Source organism: Leuresthes tenuis, unplaced genomic scaffold, assembly GCF_036924035.1.
Source record: "Leuresthes tenuis unplaced genomic scaffold, fLeuTen1.0.hap1 SCAF_24, whole genome shotgun sequence".
Lineage (NCBI taxonomy): Eukaryota > Metazoa > Chordata > Actinopteri > Atheriniformes > Atherinopsidae > Leuresthes > Leuresthes tenuis.
The window spans coordinates 2842275-2865846 of record NW_027325378.1 but is presented as its reverse complement, the minus strand read 5'-3'; the positions used below and the strand labels follow the sequence as shown (position 1 = coordinate 2865846).

General features: G+C 43.6%; 1 protein-coding gene across 4 annotated transcripts in view; it reads left to right on the top strand.

The window, feature by feature from the left end:
• Window positions 1-22512, top strand: part of asap1b (ArfGAP with SH3 domain, ankyrin repeat and PH domain 1b) — a 71427-nt gene extending 48915 nt beyond the window's left edge. Inside the window, exons 14-29 of one of the 4 annotated variants that reach the window (XM_072378439.1) lie at window positions 1957-2123; window positions 5512-5645; window positions 5790-5881; window positions 5964-6150; window positions 8144-8229; window positions 8687-8802; window positions 8883-8950; window positions 9372-9479; window positions 11707-11935; window positions 14669-14737; window positions 15233-15394; window positions 18237-18315; window positions 18402-18466; window positions 18766-19316; window positions 20984-21106; window positions 21216-22512. In XM_072378439.1, coding sequence (XP_072234540.1) covers window positions 1957-2123; window positions 5512-5645; window positions 5790-5881; window positions 5964-6150; window positions 8144-8229; window positions 8687-8802; window positions 8883-8950; window positions 9372-9479; window positions 11707-11935; window positions 14669-14737; window positions 15233-15394; window positions 18237-18315; window positions 18402-18466; window positions 18766-19316; window positions 20984-21106; window positions 21216-21290 — 2311 coding nt within the window. In that variant the 3' untranslated portion in view covers window positions 21291-22512. The remainder of the gene's footprint in view (window positions 1-1956; window positions 2124-5511; window positions 5646-5789; window positions 5882-5963; window positions 6151-8143; window positions 8230-8686; window positions 8803-8882; window positions 8951-9371; window positions 9480-11706; window positions 11936-14668; window positions 14738-15232; window positions 15395-18236; window positions 18316-18401; window positions 18467-18765; window positions 19317-20983; window positions 21107-21215) is intronic. The other 3 variants (XM_072378440.1, XM_072378441.1, XM_072378442.1) reach the window with 3 other exon arrangements.
• Window positions 22513-23572: the final 1060 nt, after the last annotated feature.

The following is a 23572-nucleotide window of genomic DNA, read 5'->3' as shown; positions in this document are numbered from 1 at the left end:
TGTGTGTTGGTGCATCAGTGTGTGTGTGTGTGTGTTGGTGTGCGTGTTGGTGCATCAGTGTGTGTGTGTTGGTGTGTGTGTTGGTGCATCAGTGTGTGTGTGTTGGTGTGTGTGTTGGTGCATCAGTGTGTGTGTGTGTGTGTGTGTGCATCAGTGTGTGTGTGTGTGTGTGTGTGCATCAGTGTGTGTGTGTTGGTGTGTGTGTGTGCATCAGTGTGTGTGTGTTGGTGTGTGTGTTGGTGCATCAGTGTGTGTGTGTGTGTGTTGGTGTGCGTGTTGGTGCATCAGTGTGTGTGTGTTGGTGTGTGTGTTGGTGCATCAGTGTGTGTGTGTTGGTGTGTGTGTTGGTGCATCAGTGTGTGTGTGTGTGTGTGTGTGCATCAGTGTGTGTGTGTTGGTGTGTGTGTGTGCATCAGTGTGTGTGTGTTGGTGTGTGTGTGTGCATCAGTGTGTGTGTGTTGGTGTGTGTGTTGGTGCATCAGTGTGTGTGTGTGTGTGTGTGTGTGCATCAGTGTGTGTGTGTTGGTGTGTGTGTTGGTGCATCAGTGTGTGTGTGTGTGTGTTGGTGCATCAGTGTGTGTGTGTTGGTGTGTGTGTTGGTGCATCAGTGTGTGTTGGTGTGTGTGTGTGTGTTGATGCATCTGTGTGTGTTGGTGTGTGTGTTGGTGCATCAGTGTGTGTTGGTGTGTGTGTGTGTGTTGATGCATCTGTGTGTGTTGGTGTGTGTGTTGATGCATCTGTGTGTGTTGGTGTGTGTGTTGGTGCATCAGTGTGTGTTGGTGTGTGTGTGTGTGTTGGTGCATCAGTGCATGTTTGACCTTCTCTTTGAAATAAACCAAAAACATCCAAAAAGTTCAGAAAAGTCCTTTTTCTTTCATCTTTTCCAGGATTAACGAACAAATTGCTCGTGTTTCTTTATATAATTTCATCTTTTTATGCGTTTATCGACACCTTCATCGTATTTTCTTCATCGTACGAGTAAAAGAAAGAATAAACCTTCTTTGTTTTGGGGCTTCCTGATGTTAGGAACTCTGGAGGAAAATGCTTCAGTATCTGGTGTGAAGCTCGGTGTTAATGAGGGCTGCAGGAGTCCCTTTATTATAATACTTTGTGATGTTCTGACGGCTAAAATGTTTCATACTGTATTAGTTAAAATGGAAATGCAAGTTTCTCAGCGTCCCAACCACTCTGAAACACTAAAAAACTTAAATTTTAACTTAATTATTTCCTTAATTAGCTCATTTTTATTGCTGCAGAGTAAAGTCCTCGTTCACCGGCCTCTGCGGTGCGTTCAGGCGCAGTTAGTTTGTTGGTTTTTTACGCCGCTTTGGGTTCTGAGACCCTTTTAGGAATCAGCAGACAGAGCTTTTTCCTGCAGGAACACAGAATGCTGTGATGAACATGCGACACACGGCTGGAAAAGCTGAGATTGTTGAGAACATGGAGGCGCCGCCTGCAGCTACTCTTTCACTTATTCTCTCGTAAAATCCCAGCTGACCTGCAGGATAAAGACAAACTCTTGTTTGTGCAATAGTTAGAGAATATGAAAGGGATGTAAGAAAAGGAGCAAACATCTTTAACTCAGTTCTGGTATCCTTTAGAGCAGGGATGTCAAGCTCCGGTCCTCGAGGGCCGCTGTCCTGCAGGTTTTAGCTGTTTCCCTGATTCAGATCAATGCCTCATTAGCAGGTTTCTGCAGAACTTAACAATCTTTCGAAGAGATCCATTTAATCTGAATCAGGAAACGTCTAAAACCTGCAGGACAGCGGCCCTCCAGGACCGGACTTTGACATATGTGCTTTAGAGTGTTTCTGAGGTTTTCAAAAGAGACCAAAATCAAGCATTTTATAAGAAAATTTGTCTTATTTTCACTGAATGGGAAGAAGTTTTCAGTTATTTAATCGATGAGAAATAATTTAAGAAAGCAGGAAATTTGACACTGTTGTTGTCTTGCAGTTGGATCTCAGTGCTGACCAACAGTAAGGAGGAGGCGTTAAACATGGCGTTTCGTGGCGAGCAGAGCAGCGGCGGCGAGGACGGATTGGAGGACCTGACTAAAGCCATCATAGAAGACGTGCTGCGGATGCCAGGCAATGAGATCTGCTGCGACTGCGGCGCTGCAGGTGTGTCCTGAGTTCTGAGTTAACTGCAAAATCTGCAAATCCCCCAGAAGCCTTGGGTAAACAAACGGGTGCTGATGGCGTTCGACTCGACCTCGATCCTCCCCCGCATCAGGAAGTAAAGAGTCTGACACCTAACACACGGGTTTCTGTTTATGTTCATGTTTCTGTATTTATCAGACGCTTTTATCCAAAGCGACTTACAAATGAAGATATAACAGCTCTATAAAAAGCTAACAATAAGCTACATAGAAGGAACCCAGGAGTCCGACTCTGTCAGAGGGGACAGAGTAGAGATAGGGTGCAGGCATAGAAGGAAGTGCAGAAAGACTTTATTATTCACGTTTTAGCTGTTATTTGGTTCATTTAAGTGCAGATGTTGTCACAAAGGCGCATCATCAACCACATCATTGTGAAATGTTGGTTGACAAATCCATTTTTAGACAAAATGTGACCTTTTCTTGTAGAATTTTGGCTAATTTTCGGGTCCTACTTGCACCGAGGATTTTCTTTTGGGGGCCAGGATTCTCAATATTGACCTTAAAGTCAGAGTAAAACTGAGATAACTGCAGAAAAATGTGTTATGAACTATTCGGTCAAGCATAGAGTTTCTGTTTCTGTATTTATCAGACGCTTTTATCCAAAGCGACTTACAAATGAAGATATAACAGCTTTATAAAAAGCTAACAATAAGCTACATAGAAGGAACCCAGGAGTCCGACTCTGTCAGAGGGGACAGAGTAGAGATAGGGTGCAGGCATAGAAGGAAGTGCAGAAAGACTTTATTATTCACGTTTTAGCTGTTATTTGGTTCATTTAAGTGCAGATGTTGTCACAAACGCGCATCATCAACCACATCATTATGAAATGTTAGTTGACAAATCCATTTTTAGACAAATTGTGACCTTTTCTTGTAGAATTTTGGCTAATTTTCGGGTCCTACTTGCACCGAGGATTTTCTTTTGGGTGCCAGGATTCTCAATATTGACCTTAAAGTCAGAGTAAAACTGAAATAACTGCAGAACAATGTGTTATGAACTATTCGGTCAAGCATAGAGTTTCTGTTTCTGTATTTATCAGACGCTTTTTTATCCAAAGCTACTTACAAATGAAGATATAACAGCTTTATAAAAGCTAACAATAAGCTAACAATAAGCTATATAAAAAGCTAACAATAAGCTCCATAGAAGGAACCCAGGAGTCCGACTCTGTCAGAGGGGACAGAGTAGAGATAGGGTGCAGGCATAGAAGGAAGTGCAGAAAGATAAAGTGCAGAGATAGAGGGGGGAGGGAAGTACAAGGTAAGTGCTGGGATAGGAGATGCTCTCTGAAGAGCTGGGTTTTCAGGAGCTTCTTGAAGATAGACAGGGACGCCCCTGTTCTGGTAGCGCTCGGTAGGTCATTCCACCATCGTGGGACGACACATGAACAGAGTTTGGATTGTCTTAGGCGTGGTGTAGGAGCTGCTAGACGACAATCCTGGGACCAACGGAGGGACCCAGTTGGGACAGAAGCCTAAGGGTATTTAACGTGAGCTCAGCTCAGAGCACAGAAACTGACCGAAGGGAGGGTTTCACGCTTTAAAAAAGCATTTCAGACGCAGCATCATTACATCACTTAGTTACGTAAGTCACAGTCTGCAGGGAGGGGAGCTAATTCCTCTCATCTAGCCTCATTCATCACGTGTTCCAGATGTGGAGCGTCTGAAATCCCAGCATCCACACAAGACTTTGGTTTCCCACTGCCCCCCTCTGTAGGATCTGCAGCCACAGAGGTCACCCTGCGTTCCCTCGGCCTGCTTATCGTGCACTTTCTGTCCTGCTGATTGTGTTGTTCGGTTATATGCATGAGTTTTTATGTTTGACTCATCGTCTCCATCGCCTCCTCCTCCTCCCTCCACCTGCTGCATCTCTGAGGTCACGGCCAGCCTGGATCTGGTGCATCTGGTGCCCTCTGCTTTGCAGCAGGTTATGCAATCGATGGTCCTGCAGTGAGTTGATCCAGAAGTCATTACCTGACCTCAAGGGCGTAACCATGGATTAGACCTTTTGATTTATTTTTTCAAAAGGTTCATTCATAGAAGCCCTGCTGATCAGAGATGACATCATTTGATTGGTTAACTGTCAAAATACAGAAAAATAAGTCAAACAGCAACGTGGATGCAGCCAGAAACACACAAACGATGGGCAGAGCTGCCATTTTGTCTATCATTAAGATTTATAATGGTCAGAATATAACATACATGTTAATTATTGGATTTTTTTACTGAAAAACTATCAAAAACTGCCCAAAAAACATTGGAAACATTGATTTCTTTTTTCAAAAGGTTCATTCATAGAAGCCCTGCTGATCAGAGATGACATAATTTGATTGGTTAACTGTCAAAATACAGAAAAATAAGTCAAACGGCAACATGGATGCAGCCAGAAACACATAAACGATGGGCAGAGCTGCCATTTTGTCTATCATTAAGATTTATAATGGTCAGAATATGACATACATGTTAATTATTGGATTTTTTTACTGAAAAAAAGAAAAAAAGAGGTCCAAGAAAAACAACATTGTTAAGTTCATTATCTACAATTCTTTATTTATATATGAAAAATTGGACATTTAGAACATAGTTTAGAGGACTACATTGACCATGTAAGTTCACATCTAAAGGAATAGTGTAATTTCTCAGAGACAGTGACTGCCCCCCCCACTTTGTTTTGGTTAGTTGCTTCCTGTTTACTGACCTTAAACACACCTACCAATTACAATTATGCTCTTCCAGTAGTACTGTAGCAAATAGGACAGCTTCCAATGGAAAACGACCCAATACCCAAAGCATGTTTATGGAAATATTTTAATAAGGACAACTAATGATGTAACAAATTACAGACTTTTCCTTTAACAACAAATGTGCTGAGGACTTTTAAGTCCAGGTTCATTTCTATTGTGTCAATGTCTCAAAATGTGCATTAACAATGAAAAGTCTAATAGTCTAATGTTATTTTTGTTTTAAGTTTTTTATTTTGAAAGGGGGCGGAAGTTTATTTTGTTGATTCTGTTTTGGACTTCCTGTTCTGGTACAATCTGCTCTGTTGAGCAGCGCCCGCTGGGTCACTCTCATTGGCTAGAGTGTTAGCATCAACAACGGCGACCGCGGCGCAGCCGTTACCACGGTAACACACGGAAATACACTGAAAATAAATAAGAAATAACAAGAGACCGATCCCTTGACAGGGTTCATAAAAGGAGAACATGCATTTTACATATTTTCTTCTGTATATTGGGGGGGACAGGTTGGTATTTTGTCAATATTGGGGGGGGGACACGACCCCCCCCAAAGAATGCGTGGTTACGCCATAGCCTGAGCTAACACAAAGGACTTTCTCACTGTCTGCAGACCCGAAGTGGCTGTCCACCAACCTGGGGATCCTCACCTGCATCGAGTGCTCCGGCATCCACCGAGAGATGGGGGTCCACATTTCTCGCATCCAGTCCATGGAGCTCGACAAGTTAGGAACCTCAGAACTCTTGGTGAGTCACACACACGGTCTGCCAGATGAAAAAATAGCTTCCCTGAGGCACACCCTCCTCTTCATCTCTTGTGAAACATTAGAAGCAATGAAAGAGCAGATGTAGTGTGTGAGTGCTTCTTCTGTCTCTTTCTTTCTGCCCCAGCTGGCTAAGAATGTAGGGAACAGTAGTTTCAATGAGATCATGGAGGGAAACCTCTCTTCCCCTTCACCAAAGCCGACCCCCTCCAGCGACATGTGAGTCCTCAGAGTTTCACATCCAAGCAGCCACCTCTCTTCCAAAAGAACGGACTTTAAAAATGCAACATTCTGCCCACAGGACGGTGAGGAAGGAGTTCATTAACGCTAAGTATGTGGACCACAAATACGCGAGGAAGACGTGCACGTCAGCGGCGGCTAAGATGATCGAGCTGTTTGAGGCGGTCCAGTCCCGGGACCTGCTGGCCCTAATCCAGGTCTACGCCGAGGGTGTGGAGCTGATGGAGCCGCTTCCAGAGGCCGGGCCGGTGAGTCTGAACGCTGAGGCAAAGGCTGCATGCAGGCTGAAGGGCCTGGTTCGACAGCAGCAAGGCATTTAGCTGTGCATTCATGGTGATATTCATGAAAAACTGGTGAAATAAGCATCGGGATCACACATAAACGATGGGCAGAGCTGTCAAAATACAGAAAAATAAGTCAAACGGCAACGTGGATGCAGCCAGAAACACATAAACGATGGGCAGAGCTGCCATTTTGTCACCTTTTGGTTTCTAATCTATCATTAAGATTTATAATGGTCCGAATATAACATACATGTTAATTATTGGATTTTTTTTACTGAAAAACTATCAAAAACTGCCCAAAAAACATCGATTTCTTTTTTCAAAAGGTTCATTCATAGAAGCCCTGCTGATCAGAGATAACATCATTTGATTGGTTAACTGTCAAAATACAGAAAAATAAGTCAAACGGCAACATGGATGCAGCCAGAAACACATAAACGATGGGCAGAGCTGCCATTTTGTCTATCATTAAGATTTATAATGGTCAGAATATAACATACATGTTAATTATTGGATTTTTTTTTTACTGAAAAACTATCAAAAACTGCCCAAAAAACATTGGAAAGATTGATTTCTTGTTTCAAAAGGTTCATTCATAGAAGCCCTGCTGATCAGAGATGACATCATTTGATTGGTTAACTGTCAAAATACAGAAAAATAAGTCAAACGGCAACGTGGATGCAGCCAGAAACACATAAACGATGGGCAGAGCTGCCATTTTGTCTATCATTAAGATTTATAATGGTCAGAATATGACATACATGTTAATTATTGGATTTTTTTACTGAAAAACTATCAAAAACTGCCCAAAAAACATCGGAAACATCGATTTCTTTTTTCAAAAGCTTCATTCATAGAAGCCCTGCTGATCAGAGATGACATCATTTGATTGGTTAACTGTCAAAATACAGAAAAATAAGTCGTGGATGCAGCCAGTAAACCGTGACTGGAGAGGAAATGTTGAGGTCCTTTCCTGAGGAAGCATCACAGAGGCTCTCAGAGGAACCTTAATGTCTTAATGCCAGTTGCAGAAAGTGTGAAAATATGCCTGGAATCGGTTGTGCAGGTCAACCTGCTTCTTAGCCACCACATAAACACGGAGCCGCTACATTTCCAGACTGCTGCAGAGCTTCCATCAGGACAAACCGCCGCTGACACATTTCTGCCAGTCGCTGCTCAGAAATGGGTGTTACAGCTGGAAAACTCTGAGTCATCCGGATAGCTTGGCCAGCAGGTGGTGATCGCCAGCAGCCCTCCACCACACTGCGGGGCCATCATCTGTTTTCAATCCATGTTTACTTATGATGGCAACATCTGCGGCGGCTCGGTTCGTGCGTCTGGTTTTATTTAGTGGCTCCGCTTGCTCGCTCTTTGCTTCAAAGGCGCCGCTTTCGGCATTAATGAAAGTGAAATGACGAGCGGTCGATGGCGAGGAACACGCACGATCAGGCTCAGTCTGACATAAACGGGGTCAGGGTTTTATAACGCAAACGCGGCTGTGATGCTGCCGCAGAGTAAGAGGATGAGAGACGATGGCGTTTGTTGGCAGAGGGAGCTGCTGCTGCTGCTGTGAAGTCTGACTCACCGATATCTGATCTGTCAGTGCAGCTGTGGGGCTGCAAAGTGCCCCCCCCAGGCCACAGTGTGGAGGCATGGCTGCAGCTCATAAACCCCCCTGTAGATGTGATCATGTGGAATATATACGCTGAATGTTAATGGCTCCTTCTGCATTTAGAATCTTGATTTTGTATCTGATTAAATCCAATTTTGTGACATTCGGTCACCCAAAAATAGCTAAAACGCTGCATTATGGTTGCAGAAATGTAATTTTTAGGAGCCATTTTGTTTACTGCTGTTTGTTTAAACGCTGAAAGAGACAGACACACTCAACAGAATGCAGAATGGATGCTACGCAGCGCCTCACCGTGACTTTGCTGTGTTTGATGGCCCCCTGCAGGAAGCCGGGGAAACTGCGCTGCACTACTCTGTACGGACGGCTGACCATACCTCGCTGCACCTGGTGGACTTCCTCGTGCAGAACAGGTATGTTTGAGGAGCCCTTTCTGTTGGGGAATGTTATTGCATGTGTGAGAGCAGTCAGAAGCTATTAAAAGACATCACATGGTTGCATGCTGCACGGCGCAGTTCTGTGGAAACATCCAGTTGGATCTGCGTCTGCTCCAGTCTGCAGTAGAAGCAAAGCACAGCTTAGATTCCCACAGGCAAACAGAACTGGGTCAAGCACTTGCTCTCTGCCTTAATTTATTCTTCTTTTTTCATTTGTTTACCCTCCCCTGCTCCAACTGCACACAGAAGACGTTTTCATTCATCGTTAGCCGTGCTCATTCAATGTCATGCTTAGCCTTTGTGTTTTTTACAGGGATTATTCGCCTCTCTGGCTCACAAACCCTCATCTTTCATGTCAAATCTGAGCTGCAGGTCAGTGGAAACCCCCCTCAGTGCCCTGATCATGAGAGTCTGCATTTTTATTTTCCCGTAGTGGCAACCTGGATAAGCAGACGGAGTGGGGGAACACCGCCCTGCATTACTGCTGCGTGTACGAAAAGCCCGAGTGCCTCAAGTTACTCCTGAGGGGCAAGCCGGCCACCAACATCAGTGAGTCACACGTCAGGGTTCATCCTCTGCGAAGCCGTCTGTACGCCTCTAACTGTTGATTATCCTTCCTCACCCTTCAGCCAATCAGAACGGAGAGACGGCCTTGGATGTTGCCAGGCGACTGAGGAACAGTCAGTGTGAAGAGGCAGTAAGTGCAGGAGCTGCTGAATGTCTCAGCAGAGAGTCCACGCTCTAAAATAATTACAGAACCCCGAAAAACACGTAAAAGGCTGTAAAGCTTGGATTGTCCTCGATTGGCCACAACACTAGATGGCAGTCAGAGGTCTGCCGCCGGCCTCGGGCGACAGGGGCAGCAGAGTGGAAGTAATCGTTCGTGTGTTTGTTATGAACGCCAAAATGAACAAGCAGACAAAAGAGCTAAAATAAATGCATTTAAACGGATTTGCACATATATATTTCTGCTGGATGACTACTGAAATCCAGAAAAGAACCCCGACTCGTTGTGTTTCTGTAGCCTGCAGAATCTTTATCTTTGATAAAATCATACGGCCAGTTTGTTCGTCTTGTGCCATTAATTTAATCTGAACCGAAATGTTTGTGTGTGTCAGCTGGTGCAGGCTGCAGAAGGAAAGTTCAACCCTCACATCCATGTGGAGTACGAGTGGAGCCTCAGACTGGAGGAGATGGACGAGAGCGACGACGACCTGGATGATAAGGTGTGAACACCACAGCTCACTGCTGGGATTCGGTGTATTTTTAGCTGCTTTTCTTTCCTTTTGTGGCACCTTTTGCTTTATTTCAGGGATCCCGTGGGGTCTTAAAAAGTCTCAAAAGCATTGAATTTGGAAATAATACCTTAAAAAGACCTGAAAATGTCTTGAATTTTTATATATGGGTCTTAAAACTTGTGCAATATGTAACTTCTCCGTATCGCATTCTCCTCAAAAGTTTAGTTTGGCAACCACTATTATTTTGATTAAATAACGTAGCCTGAATAAAGAGTGGTGGAGCCAATGATTGAGGTCTGAACACGTCACTTTGCGACAGCACGGGCCCCCACACAGACACGAGCAACAAGCCAAGCAGAAGCACAACACAAGAAGTTTGTTTTTAACGTTTGTTTACCCATTTCATGTTTTATGGGGAAATTTAACGACGCTTGGCAAGAACTGCAAGTATTTTATCACTGGTTAAAACTGGTGGACAACAATGTGTTCCAGGCTTTTTGCACTGTATGAAAAAAACATTCAGCTTGGTACCATGGGCTGAAGGCTTTAGAGTCTCATGCCAAGTCGTCCAAGTACATCGAGTCAACCAAAGGGAAGAATTAAACTCCTTCCATCACGCTAATGTTAGCCAGCTAGCTGTTAATGTGCCTGAAGCAGCTAATGTTAGCCAGCTAGCTGTTAATGTGCCTGAAGCAGCTAACGTTCGCCAGCTAGCTGTTAATGTGCCTGAAGCAGCTAACGTTAGCCAGCTAGCTGTTAATGTGCCTGAAGCAGCTAACGTTCGCCAGCTAGCTGTTAATGTGCCTGAAGCAGCTAACGTTAGCCAGCTAGCTGTTAATGTGCCCGAAGCAGCTAACGTTAGCCAGCTAGCTGTTAATGTGCCTGAAGCAGCTAACGTTAGCCAGCTAGCTGTTAATGTGCCCGAAGCAGCTAACGTTAGCCAGCTAGCTGCTAACGCTACAGCCCCCCCAGCTATGACCACAACTGGAGTGGATCTGCGCTCAGCTTTTGGGTCCAGACCAACAATGAAAGTTTAATTTTCATCGTTGGTCTGGATTCAGTTGTTCAGGACTGTCTCTACTCCCCTTATAGCTAGCTGATGTAACCAATGTTAAAAAAAGAACTGAACTGTGTTAGTCAAACTTTTGTGTGGCCTGCTGAAACTTTTTTTTTGTCCACATTTTAACATTTGTTTGAGAAATAAATTAACAAATTAAAAAAATAATTCTTTGCCGGTAGGTCTTTGAAATAGATATTAAGTTTTTATATAAATGGTCTTAAAAAGACTTGAATTTGACTTGAAGAAACCTGTAGGAACCATGTATTTGCATCTGCCTACATCCATACGACACGTCAGAGAAAGATGTTTGCAGCTTCCACATCATTCATTCACAGCTCCGATCAAACATGAAGTTTAGATACAAAGAGGCAGAAACGAGAAGTAGATGCAGATACAGTGGAAACATTCCTGCTAAGAGGAGCACATCTTTCTTTTTCTTCTCAGGGATGCAGAAGTAGTTAGGGAGAGAAATAGTTGGGTTTGTATTTAGATTTTGCCAAAACAACACCGGAGCTGTCAGCTTTCCTTCCATCTTTGATTTGCAGTAAGAAAACATAAATGGAAACAGTAAAGAGCACAAACTGTCATCCAAAGAACTGCCAAAGATTAAAGTGATGCGACTCACAGATGTTCCCAGGAATGAAATCTCTCCGTTTGAGGTTCTTCCTTTTCTGCTCGGTTATAGCCACAAGCGACGCAGCTTATGCCGCCACCCTCTGGTGACTCTACAAAACTTTACTTATAGTTTATTCATCCCAGTTAACAGCTTTTCAAAAGGATGGAAACCAAACCCGATGTGGGAACTCCTCGGTTCTTGTCCGATAGCTGAGCTTTTAAGGGCAGAGATGATAAACACCTCGAACATGCCTGGGTCCCGGGATCCGAGCTGAACGCCGCTACTTTTCAACGTTTAGCCGGGTGATATATCAGACTTTTTAAGCCTTTATTTCAATGACCAGATCTCAGTAGACTTCCTGGGAATGGATTGAAAGAAATAGTCATTATTTCTGACGTGGGATTCATCACATCAGCGCTTCCACAGCCTGGAAAAGCACTTCAGAGATCTTTAGGTTAAGTTTACTTGTTTGCAGGTGGATTTCTGCCATTTGGAGGCATAAACTGGTCTCAGTGTCATCTCTCCTGTGTCCCTTCCAGCCCAGTCCCATCAAGAAGGACCGCTCCCCCAGGCCCCAGAGCTTCTGCCACTCCTCCAGCCTCTCCCCCCACGACAAGCTGTCCCTGCCGGGCTTCATCAGCCAGAGGGACAAGCAGCAGCGACTTTCCTACAGCGCCTTCACCAACCAGATGTACAGCGCCTCCACTGACCTCAGCTCCTCCCCGGTGGCCGACGGGCCGCCGCTGCCACCCAGAAACCAGGGCAAAGGTCAGACATGCCTGCTCCAAGAGCTGAGTTTACCAGCTGATAACCAATCAGGAGATCGTGCTCTGCTAATCTAGCTTTTTGCAAATATGAGCCTATATTTCAAGATGGTGTAAAGGATGTGTGTCTGCTCTGCTGTGTGAGAAACGATTGGCTGTTCATTATGTCCGTTAATGTTTGATTATGTCCAAGTCGGAATTAGGTGTGGGAGGAATGCTTTGTAATCACTTTACTGGGGTCAGTCAGCGCCACACACACATTTCCACACCCTGTAGAGGTATGCAGTGTGTCAGCACACAGGTCAGAGGGGAGGCAGGTGTCAGGAAGGCTGCTGACAAAGTAAACCTTAAGAAAAACAGGAGAGGGTGGCACTGGAAGCCAGGCTGGGAAAGGGAAGCTGGATACACACTTCATTATTAGCCTGGGCGTGCTGACTCTGCAGCATTTCAATTAAGAACAACACTCCTCCCTCTGCTGATCCGCCACAACTTTTAGCCTCCTAACACACAGCAGACGATTGAACGCTGCAGCATCCATCTCAACAAGTCATTTAGTCCATTATTTCAGCATTAAAGTCCTATTTTTCTTTCAGCGAGTGCTGTAAAAAAATCACTTGTTTCCAGTGCATGAGAGCATGTAACAGGTGACCTTTGGTCCAGTCTTTGGTGAAGAAAGAAGTGAAGCTTATACTTTATGTTAATATATGTCTGTAAGACGATGTGGGTTGAATTTTTGGCCCAGATTTGATCTGTTATCAGCAGGTTATGACGAGCCTGCTCATATTAAAAAGGTGAACGATTCAGGGTCGTCTGCAGCGGATGGTTCATGCAGAAGCTGTAGGAAAGGTTGGTTTTGTTCACCATGCCGGTACAACAAGCTAAATTAAATCAGAGTTTACATCCATGCTTTAGTTTTTGTGTTTTTTCAGACTGAACCTTGATATTTTCCATGAGAAAAGAAGACCATGTTGGTTCAGTTGTTAGTAAAAGTGTGTGAACTCTTTGGAATTATCAGGATTTCTGTTCTGAATACTGATGAAATGCATTTGTATGTTCAGCTGAGAATGAGCAGAATCTGACTGAACTAGCACAGTTTTACATTAAGCTCTCACATATGCAGACCTCTGTGCTCACAACCTCTCCGAACAGTACGCTGAGTCAAATGTTGCAGTTCAGAAGTCAAAGAGGTGCTCCTCTTTCTTAAAAAAGATTGATTTGCAAGCGTTTTAGAGGCAGACAAAGATGGAAAAGGCCACAAAAGCTCAAGACCTGATTGTTCATCATTCCACAACAAGTAGTCTAACAGTGAAACCTGACCATGAAGCATGGTGGAGGGAGCGTCATGGTCTGGAGCTGCTCTTCTACCTCAGGGCTCCGACACTCTGTGAGGGAACAAGAAGAAGTCCACGACCCGAAGCTCAGGACGGTTGAAAAGGAGCTAAATTCATGTTGTGAGCACCTGGGAGGTATTACTTCCCCTTGTTTTTAGATTGTGTCAGAAATCCTGATAATTTCAAAGGGTTCACAAACGCCTTTATGCAGCTTCGTCTTCACTAAATTTGGCTCAGGGCTGCTTTTGTGTAAATTTTCCCAAATCAAATGAAGAGACGGACTGTGCTGCTAATGTTAGCCCAAAATCTAATCTGGCTGCTTCAGGTGGACCTTCCAGCCTTGAACGGTTCTCTTTGTCAGGCAGGAAACAGCATCGTGTTGTTAGCTAATCGTGTTATGTTGCAGCTGCAGGGAGCTAGCATCTGTAGCATGTTAGAGCGGGCAGAAAGGCTAGCATCTGTAGCATGTCAGGGCGTGCAGGAAGGTTTGGGTGCTAGCTGCAGGGAGCTAGCATCTGTAGCATGTTAGAGCGGGCAGAAAGGTTTGGGTGCTAGCTGCAGGGAGCTAGCATCTGTAGCATGTTAGAGCGGGCAGAAAGGTTTGGGTGCTAGCTGCAGGGAGCTAGCATCTGTAGCATGTTAGAGTGGGCAGGAAGGCTAGCATCTTTAGCATGTTAGAGCGGGCAGAAAGGTTTGGGTGCTAGCTGCAGGGAGCTAGCATCTGTAGCATGTTAGAGCAGGCAGAAAGGTTTGGGTGCTAGCTGCAGGGAGCTAGCATCTTTAGCATGTTAGAGCGGGCAGAAAGGCTAGCATCTGTAGCATGTTAGAGTGGGCAGGAAGGCTAGCATCTTTAGCATGTTAGAGCGGGCAGAAAGGTTTGGGTGCTAGCTGCAGGGAGCTAGCATCTGTAGCATGTTAGAGCAGGCAGAAAGGTTTGGGTGCTAGCTGCAGGGAGCTAGCATCTGTAGCATGTCAGGGCGTGCAGGAAGGTTTGGATGCTGCCTCTGTGAGGAGAACTCTAACATTTCAGATGTGAAACCAGGATTCATGAATGCTATGCATTTGTTGTTGCATGCATCAGGTAGTTACAGCAGTGCTGGAAACAAGGAGATTTTTTTAAATGTGGTGGTTCCAGAATAAGAGGATGAACGGCATCCATGCATTTTAAATGACACGCTGTCTCCTCAGATGCTCCGCAGCGGGGCTCCCTCTCAGCGGGTGCCGAGGAGCTCGCTTCTCGCCGTTTCTCCTCTCTTTGCTTTGCTCGTCACTGATAAGATTTCATCTTGTTATTTTCCAGTGTGTGGGAGCAGCTCTTTATGAGACTGCCGTGCTTGTAGATTCTCTCCCACACTCCTCATCTCGCTCTGTTTTCTTTCTCTTTTTTTGTTTCTCTATTCTTTCAGCTCCACACTTGGCATTCCTTGGCTCTCATTCGCACTACGCCACACTGGCTGGCACTCGACCATACATCAGTGAATATCTTGTTTTCTGTTCTCCCCCTTATCCCTCAGTTGTTTCTCCTTTACAGCTCAGATGTGCAGGGTGGTGGCGCTCTTTTATCTTAATAATGGCACCACGTAGGCAAGCTGTTTCTCCTGTGAATTACTGCTTGCCTACATGGTTTTTCTTTGTCTTTCTGCTATGACGTCCCACCATCCTTGAGCTGTAAAATTTCAACCACAGCTGATTTCTCTCTGGCTGAGCTCTCTATTAGCTGCTTTCACCCCTACTTTTCCTTCTTTAATGACCAATAAGCACACGAGGCAGACATATATTGATAAAGTAACCTCACGCGAACGTGCCCACACCCTAAAATCCTAGTGTAAGACTGACTTATTCTAATATTGAACTCTTTCCACCTCATTGTCCTCTCCTCTTCCTGCTCTGACTTGCAACAGAATGGTTTATTTATTCACTCTTTTGGATGGACCTCATCACCTCATGTGTCTTATGTATCGCTCCTCTAGCTCCTCCCCCATCCGGCCCTCCCTCCACACTCACACCAGGAGGCAGCTCCACCCTGTCCAAGAAGAGACCTCCGCCCCCCCCTCCTGGACACAAACGCACCCTGTCTGACCCACCCAGCCCGCTCTCTCACAGTCCACACAGTAAAGGGGGCGTAACCGGGGGTGAGAAGCAAGCACACGTTTCCCTCAGGCGAATCAGGATTGTCCAAAATATTAAAACCCCTAAAACTTGATTTGTTAATTAAGTTTTTTATACTTTCACAAATGCATTGGTTCGATGTCCCGATATTTCCTGGTAAGTGAGCATGCAAAAGCCTTGAGACACCCCTCATATCTTTAGTTACTGCTGGAAAACAGGAAATAGGTGCAGCTATTAACTGTTCATACAGAATCTGAGGCAGAACCAGAGTTTTTTATCAGTTCTCAGCAGCTTTAAAGTGAATATCTGGTCTGAGCTCCTTTACTCTCCAACACAGCCTGAACCCTCTGAGACAAGCTTTCTGTCATTTCTTTAAGGAGTCTTCAGGAATAGTTCTCCAGGCTTCTTGAAGGACATCCCAAAGCTCTTCTTTGGATGTGGGCTGCCTTTTGTTCCGTTCTCTGTCAGATGATCCCACACTGCTTCAATAATGTTGAGGTCCGGGCTCTGGGGAGGATTCATCCCTCCATAAGACCTGCTGCCACTGATTTTCAGTCCACTTCTTGTGTCATTTGGCACAGCTCAGCCTTTTCTCCCTGTTTCCCTTCCTTAAGAACGGCTTCTTGACAGCCACCCTTCCATGGAGACCATTTCTGATGAGGCTTGGGCCAACAGTAGATGGATCAGCTGAAGGTCCAGATGCATCTCTCAGGTCCTGTCAGGTCACAGCTGGATTTTTTCCTCTTTCTTAAGGACATCACTTTCAGATCCTGTTCATCTGCTGTAGATAGTTTTTTAGGCCTGACACTTCTTCTTTTGTCCTCCACTTGTCCAGTTTCCTCAAATGTTTTAAGGACACACTGCACACCATGCTGAGATATGCCAAGTTTTCAGCTAATAGCTCTTTGGGAATCACCTTGTTGCTGCAGAAATCCTATTTTCTGTCTGTCAAACTGTGTTTTCTTTGCTGTTTTTCATAGATGCAGCTAAAGAAATGGGAACAAATTATGTGTCTTTGTGACAAAGTGCCTAAAGATCCAGTTTAAAATGGCTTCTTTGCTAAGACACAACACTGGTTCATCCCTTGAGTTAGGAGCCTTTTTTCTGCCTGAATGGTTCATAGGTCAGAGTTCAGTGGCTGAACAAAGACAAAACCTCTGAAAATGTTCAGGAACAAGGACTGAAAATGAGAGAAAAAGTAGAAAAACTGTGAGAGACCTTCAGAAAGCTGCAGAACTATTGATCAGGACACTTTAAAGGTTACAGAAAGCTGCAGAACTGTTGATCAGGACACTTTAAAGGTTTCAGAAAGCTGCAGAACTGTTGATCAGGACACTTTAAAGGTTTCAGAAAGCTGCAGAACTATTGATCAGGACACTTTAAAGGTTACAGAAAGCTACAGAACTGTTGATCAGGACACTTTAAAGGTTACAGAAAGCTGCAGAACTGTTGATCAGGACACTTTAAAGGTTACAGAAAGCTGCAGAACTGTTGATCAGGACACTTTAAAGGTTTCAGAAAGCTGCAGAACTATTGATCAGGACACTTTAAAGGTCACAGAAAGCTGCAGAACTGTTGATCAGGACACTTTAAAGGTTACAGAAAGCTGCAGAACTGTTGATCAGGACACTTTAAAGGTTTCAGAAAGCTGCAGAACTGTTGATCAGGACACTTTAAAGGTTTCAGAAAGCTGCAGAACTGTTGATCAGGACACTTTAAAGGTTACAGAAAGCTGCAGAACTGTTGATCAGGACACTTTAAAGGTTTCAGAAAGCTGCAGAACTGTTGATCAGGACACTTTAAAGGTTACAGAAAGCTGCAGAACTGTTGATCAGGACACTTTAAAGGTTACAGAAAGCTGCAGAACTATTGATCAGGACACTTTAAAGGTTACAGAAAGCTGCAGAACTATTGATCAGGACACTTTAAAGGTTTCAGAAAGCTGCAGAACTGTTGATCAGGACACTTTAAAGGTTTCAGAAAGCTGCAGAACTGTTGATCAGGACACTTTAAAGGTTTCAGAAAGCTGCAGAACTATTGATCAGGACACTTTAAAGGTTTCAGAAAGCTGCAGAACTGTTGATCAGGACACTTTAAAGGTTTCTGAAAGCTGCAGAACTGTTGATCAGGACACTTTAAAGGTTTCAGAAAGCTGCAGAACTATTGATCAGGACACTTTAAAGGTTACAGAAAGCTGCAGAACTGTTGATCAGGACACTTTAAAGGTTTCAGAAAGCTGCAGAACTGTTGATCAGGACACTTTAAAGGTTACAGAAAGCTGCAGAACTATTGATCAGGACACTTTAAAGGTTACAGAAAGCTGCAGAACTATTGATCAGGACACTTTAAAGGTTACAGGAAGGTCAGGCTCCTTTGAGGCTAAACATGAAGAAATGAGGGTTGGCTCAACACTTTTGCACAATACTGTAAATTAACTTTACTGATCAAAACGTTGGCATTATAAAGGATGCATCTCTGTTTTTAAGAGACAATTAATTCTGCAAACGTGCGCATATTGAACCAAGTTCATCAATCGGCATAAATGAGCTACTTTGGGTTAGTTCTAAAACAATCCAAAACATCTAGAAGTGTTTGATTTTAATCCCGGCGTGCATTGTGTGCATATTAGGGGTATTTTACTGTTACTGCAGTTGTCCTCTGTTCTGTTTGCACATTCTTTTAACAGCCAAACACTAATTAAATGAGTCCATGGAGAGCTCAGCCAGATGACGCCTCCCTCATTGTTTTATTTAACCATCACAGCATGTTGATTTATTTCCACATTTATATCAAATTATCTCCTCGGTCGGGGCTCTGATGTGGTGTCAAGTAATCTGTTTGTCGTCATCAATGTTAATATTTCAGGAAGCGACTCCACCCCTCCTCCGGTCAGCAAGATGTCCCCCGTTTCCAACAAGTTTGAAGGCATTCCTCAACAGCAAAGGTACCACAGACAGGACTTCATGAGCCGGCTGAAAGGCCTTGTTTACTTGGTTTTTATTTGACTTTGTGTGAAAAATCTTTTCCCAGCACTACTTCAAGCAACACAAAGTCTACACTTGGTCCAAGGGTCCTTCCCAAACTACCTCAGAAAGGTGTGTTTTCTTGGTTTTGTGATATTTTTGTGTAGCTGTAAGGCAGGGATGTCAAACTCCGGTCCTCGAGGGCCGCTGTCCGGCAGATTTTAGCTGTTTCCCTGCTCCAAGGCACCTGAATCAGATCAATGCCTCATTAGCTGGTTTGTGCAGAACTTAACAATCTTTTGAAGGGATCCATTTAATCTGAATCAGGTCTAAAACCTGCAGGACAGCGGCCCTCCAGGACCGGACTTTGACATATGAGCTGTGAGGTGTGAATAGAACATTTACATGTTTCTGCATGGCTTCCCATCCAGTGGCATTAAGGAAGATCGACACCATTCACCATCCGTCTATGGATAAGCCCAGCCTTCCTCCAGAGGTCTTCCAGAAGTCCCCGCCAGCAACTGAAGCCACGCAGAAGGGTCCTCTGGCGGACAGGCCTCAGCTGGGCGATCTGCCCCCCAAACCGCAGGTGTCCGAACTTCCCCCCAAACCTGGAGAACTTCCCCCAAAGCCGCAGCTGTCCGACCTCCCTCCGAAACCTCAGCTGGGAGACCTGCCGCCCAAACCGCAGCTCAAAGACCTCCCTCCCAAGCCTCATCTCTCAGACATCCCCCCCAAACCCGGGACAGCCGAGTCTGCTCCCAGACCGCCTCCCGGAGAGTCGACGCAAAGGCCGCAAACGCAGCCTCCGCCGCCACCTCAGCAGCAGCAGCAGCCGCCGCCGCCGCCGCAGCCTCGAGACTCGCCATCACCTAACCAGCAGGCAACTATAGCGACTCCATCTCAACAAGCTGCCGAGGACACCAATGGGACGCCGGCAAGTGCAGAGACACCCGTGCCCCTGCCGAGGAAGATCAACACGGTACGGACACGCATGTACTTTCATTTTCACCTTTTATGCACATTCAAACAGAGTGAGTGGACACGCCTTTTTTCAGCTTAATTACGTCTCCCACCAGCATCGATACGTTCAATTTATGTTGAATCCAGCCTTTAAAGGGGAACTAAACCTGGACCTTATTTCTGGCATGAAATACGTTCATCTGCTCACTGAGAACAGTTTGGTGAAAGTCGGCGTCCTTCTGAAGATATTTAGATAACTGGAGATCCATATAACGGAGTGAACGGGGCTTAGAGGATGCAGCCTCTAAATAAGGCTTTATCTGTCTTTATTTCACCAATACTTTAAGAAGAATGAATGAATGAACGTGTGCTATAGCTCTGTTAGCTCATAGCTGCTGTTATGTGGCTACTTGCAGCTATAGGAGAGCTAACGGAGGGATTTCTACACAGGCACTCTACTGGGACCACTTCATCCACACGCCCCCCTGCAGCACAGTTTATTCACTCCGTGCTCTGTGACAGTCGGCTAACTTCACACAGAGTTTGCTGCTGATAGTTTTGTGCAACATGGCAGGATATTTATCAGATTTTGACGACGACTTTGAGCAAGATGGACGTTCTTACCGGAGTGAATAAACTGTGCTCAAACTGCTCAATAACAACAACACAGCAGCTATGAGCTAACAGAGCTATAGCACACGTTCATTCATTCATTCTTCTTAAAGTATTGGTGAAATAAAGACAGATAATGCCTTATTTAGAGGCTGCATCCTCTAAGCCCCGTTCACTCCGTTATATGGATCTCCAGTTATCTAAATATCTTCTGAAGGACGCCGACTTTCACCAAACTGTTCTCTGTGAGCAGATGAACGTATTTCATGCCAGAAATAAGGTCCAGGTTTAAAAACACCAGAGTTCCCCTTTAACAAACAGTTATTATTAATATTTTACCCCAGATCGCTGGATCATGGCCTCGATTCTTTAAACTTTCCCCGTTTACTCAAACAGGTTTGCTTCTACGGTAAGAAGACCAACATTCTTCCCATGAGTGAAACTGTGGGTAAACAGATGGTCTCAGTAGCCTTTTTGAATCCCTCAGCTAAACAATTTATGTATTTCTAAAGTGATAAATCTGCCCCACCTCTGGAAATGTGGCTGAAACTTTAATATTTGCTGCAGTTTCACTGCATCAATGTGTCTGAATATGAGTCCAAGTATCGAGCAAACTTTGCCTGAATCCAACTCCAGCGAGTCAACATATTGTAACGGGTTCAGAAACAAATTGAAGTGATGTTTTTTATATATTATATTTATGTATTTAGCAGACGCTTTTATCCAAAGCGACTTACAGGTAGGCAGATATTAGGCCTTACCTAAGGACCCCTACTGGAGGTAATACCTTTCATGCAGGGGACTTGAACCCAGGTCACCCACATGAAAGGTGGCAATCATACCACTATACCATCTAGGCCCATTATTATTATTATTATTATTATTATTATTATTATTATTATTATTATTATTATTATTATTATTATTATTATTATTATTATTATTATTATTATTATTATTATTATTATTATTATTATTATTTTTATTTATTATTATTATTATTATTATTATTTATTATTATTATTATTTAATATTATTATTATTATGACTTCATGGCTTTGCTTCCTTGTCCAGGGGAAGAATAAAGCCCGTCGGGTGAAGACGATCTACGACTGCCAGGCCGACAACGACGATGAACTGACGTTTGCTGAAGGAGAAGTGATCATAGTAACAGGAGAGGAGGACCAGGAGTGGTGGGTGAGTCCAGCGCGAGTTTTAACCTCTCAGAGTTGGCTTAGACACCCCAAACGGGCAGAATCCCACACAATACTCCTCTTATACGCTCTGTTTCCCTTTTCCAACCCAGATCGGGCACATTGAAGGAGACCCGGAGAGAAAAGGGGTGTTCCCGATGTCTTTTGTGCACATCCTAAGTGACTGACAGCCAGACAGACTTGCACTACGCCTCTCCCTGACCCGGGAGGTCCTGTAAATACCTATCATACAGTAACGCCCCCTTGTCAAGCGACAAGTGTCCTAAAGAAAAAAAAAAGAAGGAAAACAATGAAGAAGAAACCAAGAAGGCTCATCCAGACATGGATGCCACATCCATGCTGTACAAAGAATGTGTGTATTCTTCCTCTACCAGTATTATCTTAACCCTATAGCATGGCTGAGACGAAGCCACTCTCCAAACCCTAGCACTTACCTAAAAGTCTATGTTTATGCTGTTCCTGTGTATATATGTATGTAAATATATATATTTGTGTGTGAGTGTACATACATGTTTTATTGTACAAAACATGTACCGTTGCTCTCCGCCTGGCAGATTAAGCATCAGGGTGGTAGAGTTTGGGTTTTATCTTTTACTGGCCCTCGAGTAATTATCGGCTTATATTTCTGGAAAAAAGGAGGAGGTGGAATGTGAAATAGGTCATTATTTGTGTCTTGCATCCACCATAGTTGAGCGAAGAGGCAGGAGTCTCCCACTGAGACCCAAAGAAGCCCCATCAGATGTACTCCCTGTTCTTGCTTGCTTTGTCTGTACCCGTGTTATGGTTGTTTTACCGTGTAGAAACCTGCTGCTACTGTGTGGTGGAAAATCAAAGCCTGTGGTTCACTGTAGGTCACGAATTTACTCCTTGTTACACTGTGCGTGTGCTCTGTGTGCGAACTGGGCGCCGTCTCCACAGCCCTTTGACCTTTACCTGGTGTAACAATGACTGGAAGCGGGTGGAGTGCTGGGTTCGAACACGCTCACCTCAGGGTTTGAAGAGCCACTCTTGATCTTCAGCAGAGACGTATTCCTGCTGTTTAAGCCACTATCAACCATACGTACGAGAAACTTAAGAGGACATCTTAGCAATAACTTGATTTCCTGACAGGCTAGAAGTTTCACGACAACCTGTGTTCACAATTCAGTGTCTTGTAGAACCTCATGAGCTTGAATCTTTCTTTTTTAAATTAGTTTTGAATCATGTGATATCATTCCGTGTTACTGGATCCGGTCCATTTCCAGGTTTGCCTGTGAACCAGGGATGAAGGGTCTGGAAAAGGTTGGAGAGCCTCTGTATTTTCACCTGATCGTCACTGACTTGCAGTTCTTCCCATATTAAGGAACAAACCCATCAACCCATTGTATCATTAAAAGTGCTGTATTTAAAGCCCGACTCGGCTCGTTTTGTTATGGACGAGGTTCATTAGAAGGAAACTTGCAGAAAGTACAACCAAGTACTCAAATGCAGACATTTATGCTTTAATTAAAGCACAATTTAATGGCCAAAAATCTTTTTTTGTTATGAATATAAACTAAAAATAAACCACCAACATCTTTTTTAGCCTTAATCCTGGTTTATCAGGTCATTTTTAATGCAGGTGATGAAACAAATGCTTATCTTATGGCTTCATTAACACATTTATACTTTAATTAAAGCACAATTTAATGGCCAAAAATCTTTTTTTTGTTATGAATATAAACTAAAAATAAACTACAAACATTTTTTAGCCTTAATCCTGGTTCATCAGGTCATTTTTAATGCAGGTGATGAAACAAATGCTCATCTTATGGCTTCGTTAACACATTTATACTTTAATTAAAGCACAATTTAATGGCCAAAAATCTTTTTTTGTCATGAATATAAACTAAAAATAAACTACAAACATTTTTTAGCCTTAATCCTGGTTCATCAGGTCATTTTTAATGCAGGTGATGAAACAAATGCTCATCTTATGGCTTCATTAACACATTTATACTTTAATTAAAGCACAATTTAATGGCCAAAAATCTTTTTTTTGTTATGAATATAAACTAAAAATAAACTACAAACATTTTTTAGCCTTAATCCTGGTTCATCAGGTCATTTTTAATGCAGGTGATGAAACAAATGCTCATCTTATGGCTTCATTAACACATTTATACTTTAATTAAAGCACAATTTAATGGCCAAAAATCTTTTTTTGTCATGAATATAAACTAAAAATAAACTACAAACATTTTTTAGCCTTAATCCTGGTTCATCAGGTCATTTTTAATGCAGGTGATGAAACAAATGCTCATCTTATGGCTTCATTAACACATTTATACTTTAATTAAAGCACAATTTAATGGCCAAAAATCTTTTTTTTGTTATGAATATAAACTAAAAATAAACTACAAACATTTTTTAGCCTTAATCCTGGTTCATCAGGTCATTTTTGACTGCAGGTGATGAAACAAATGCTTAT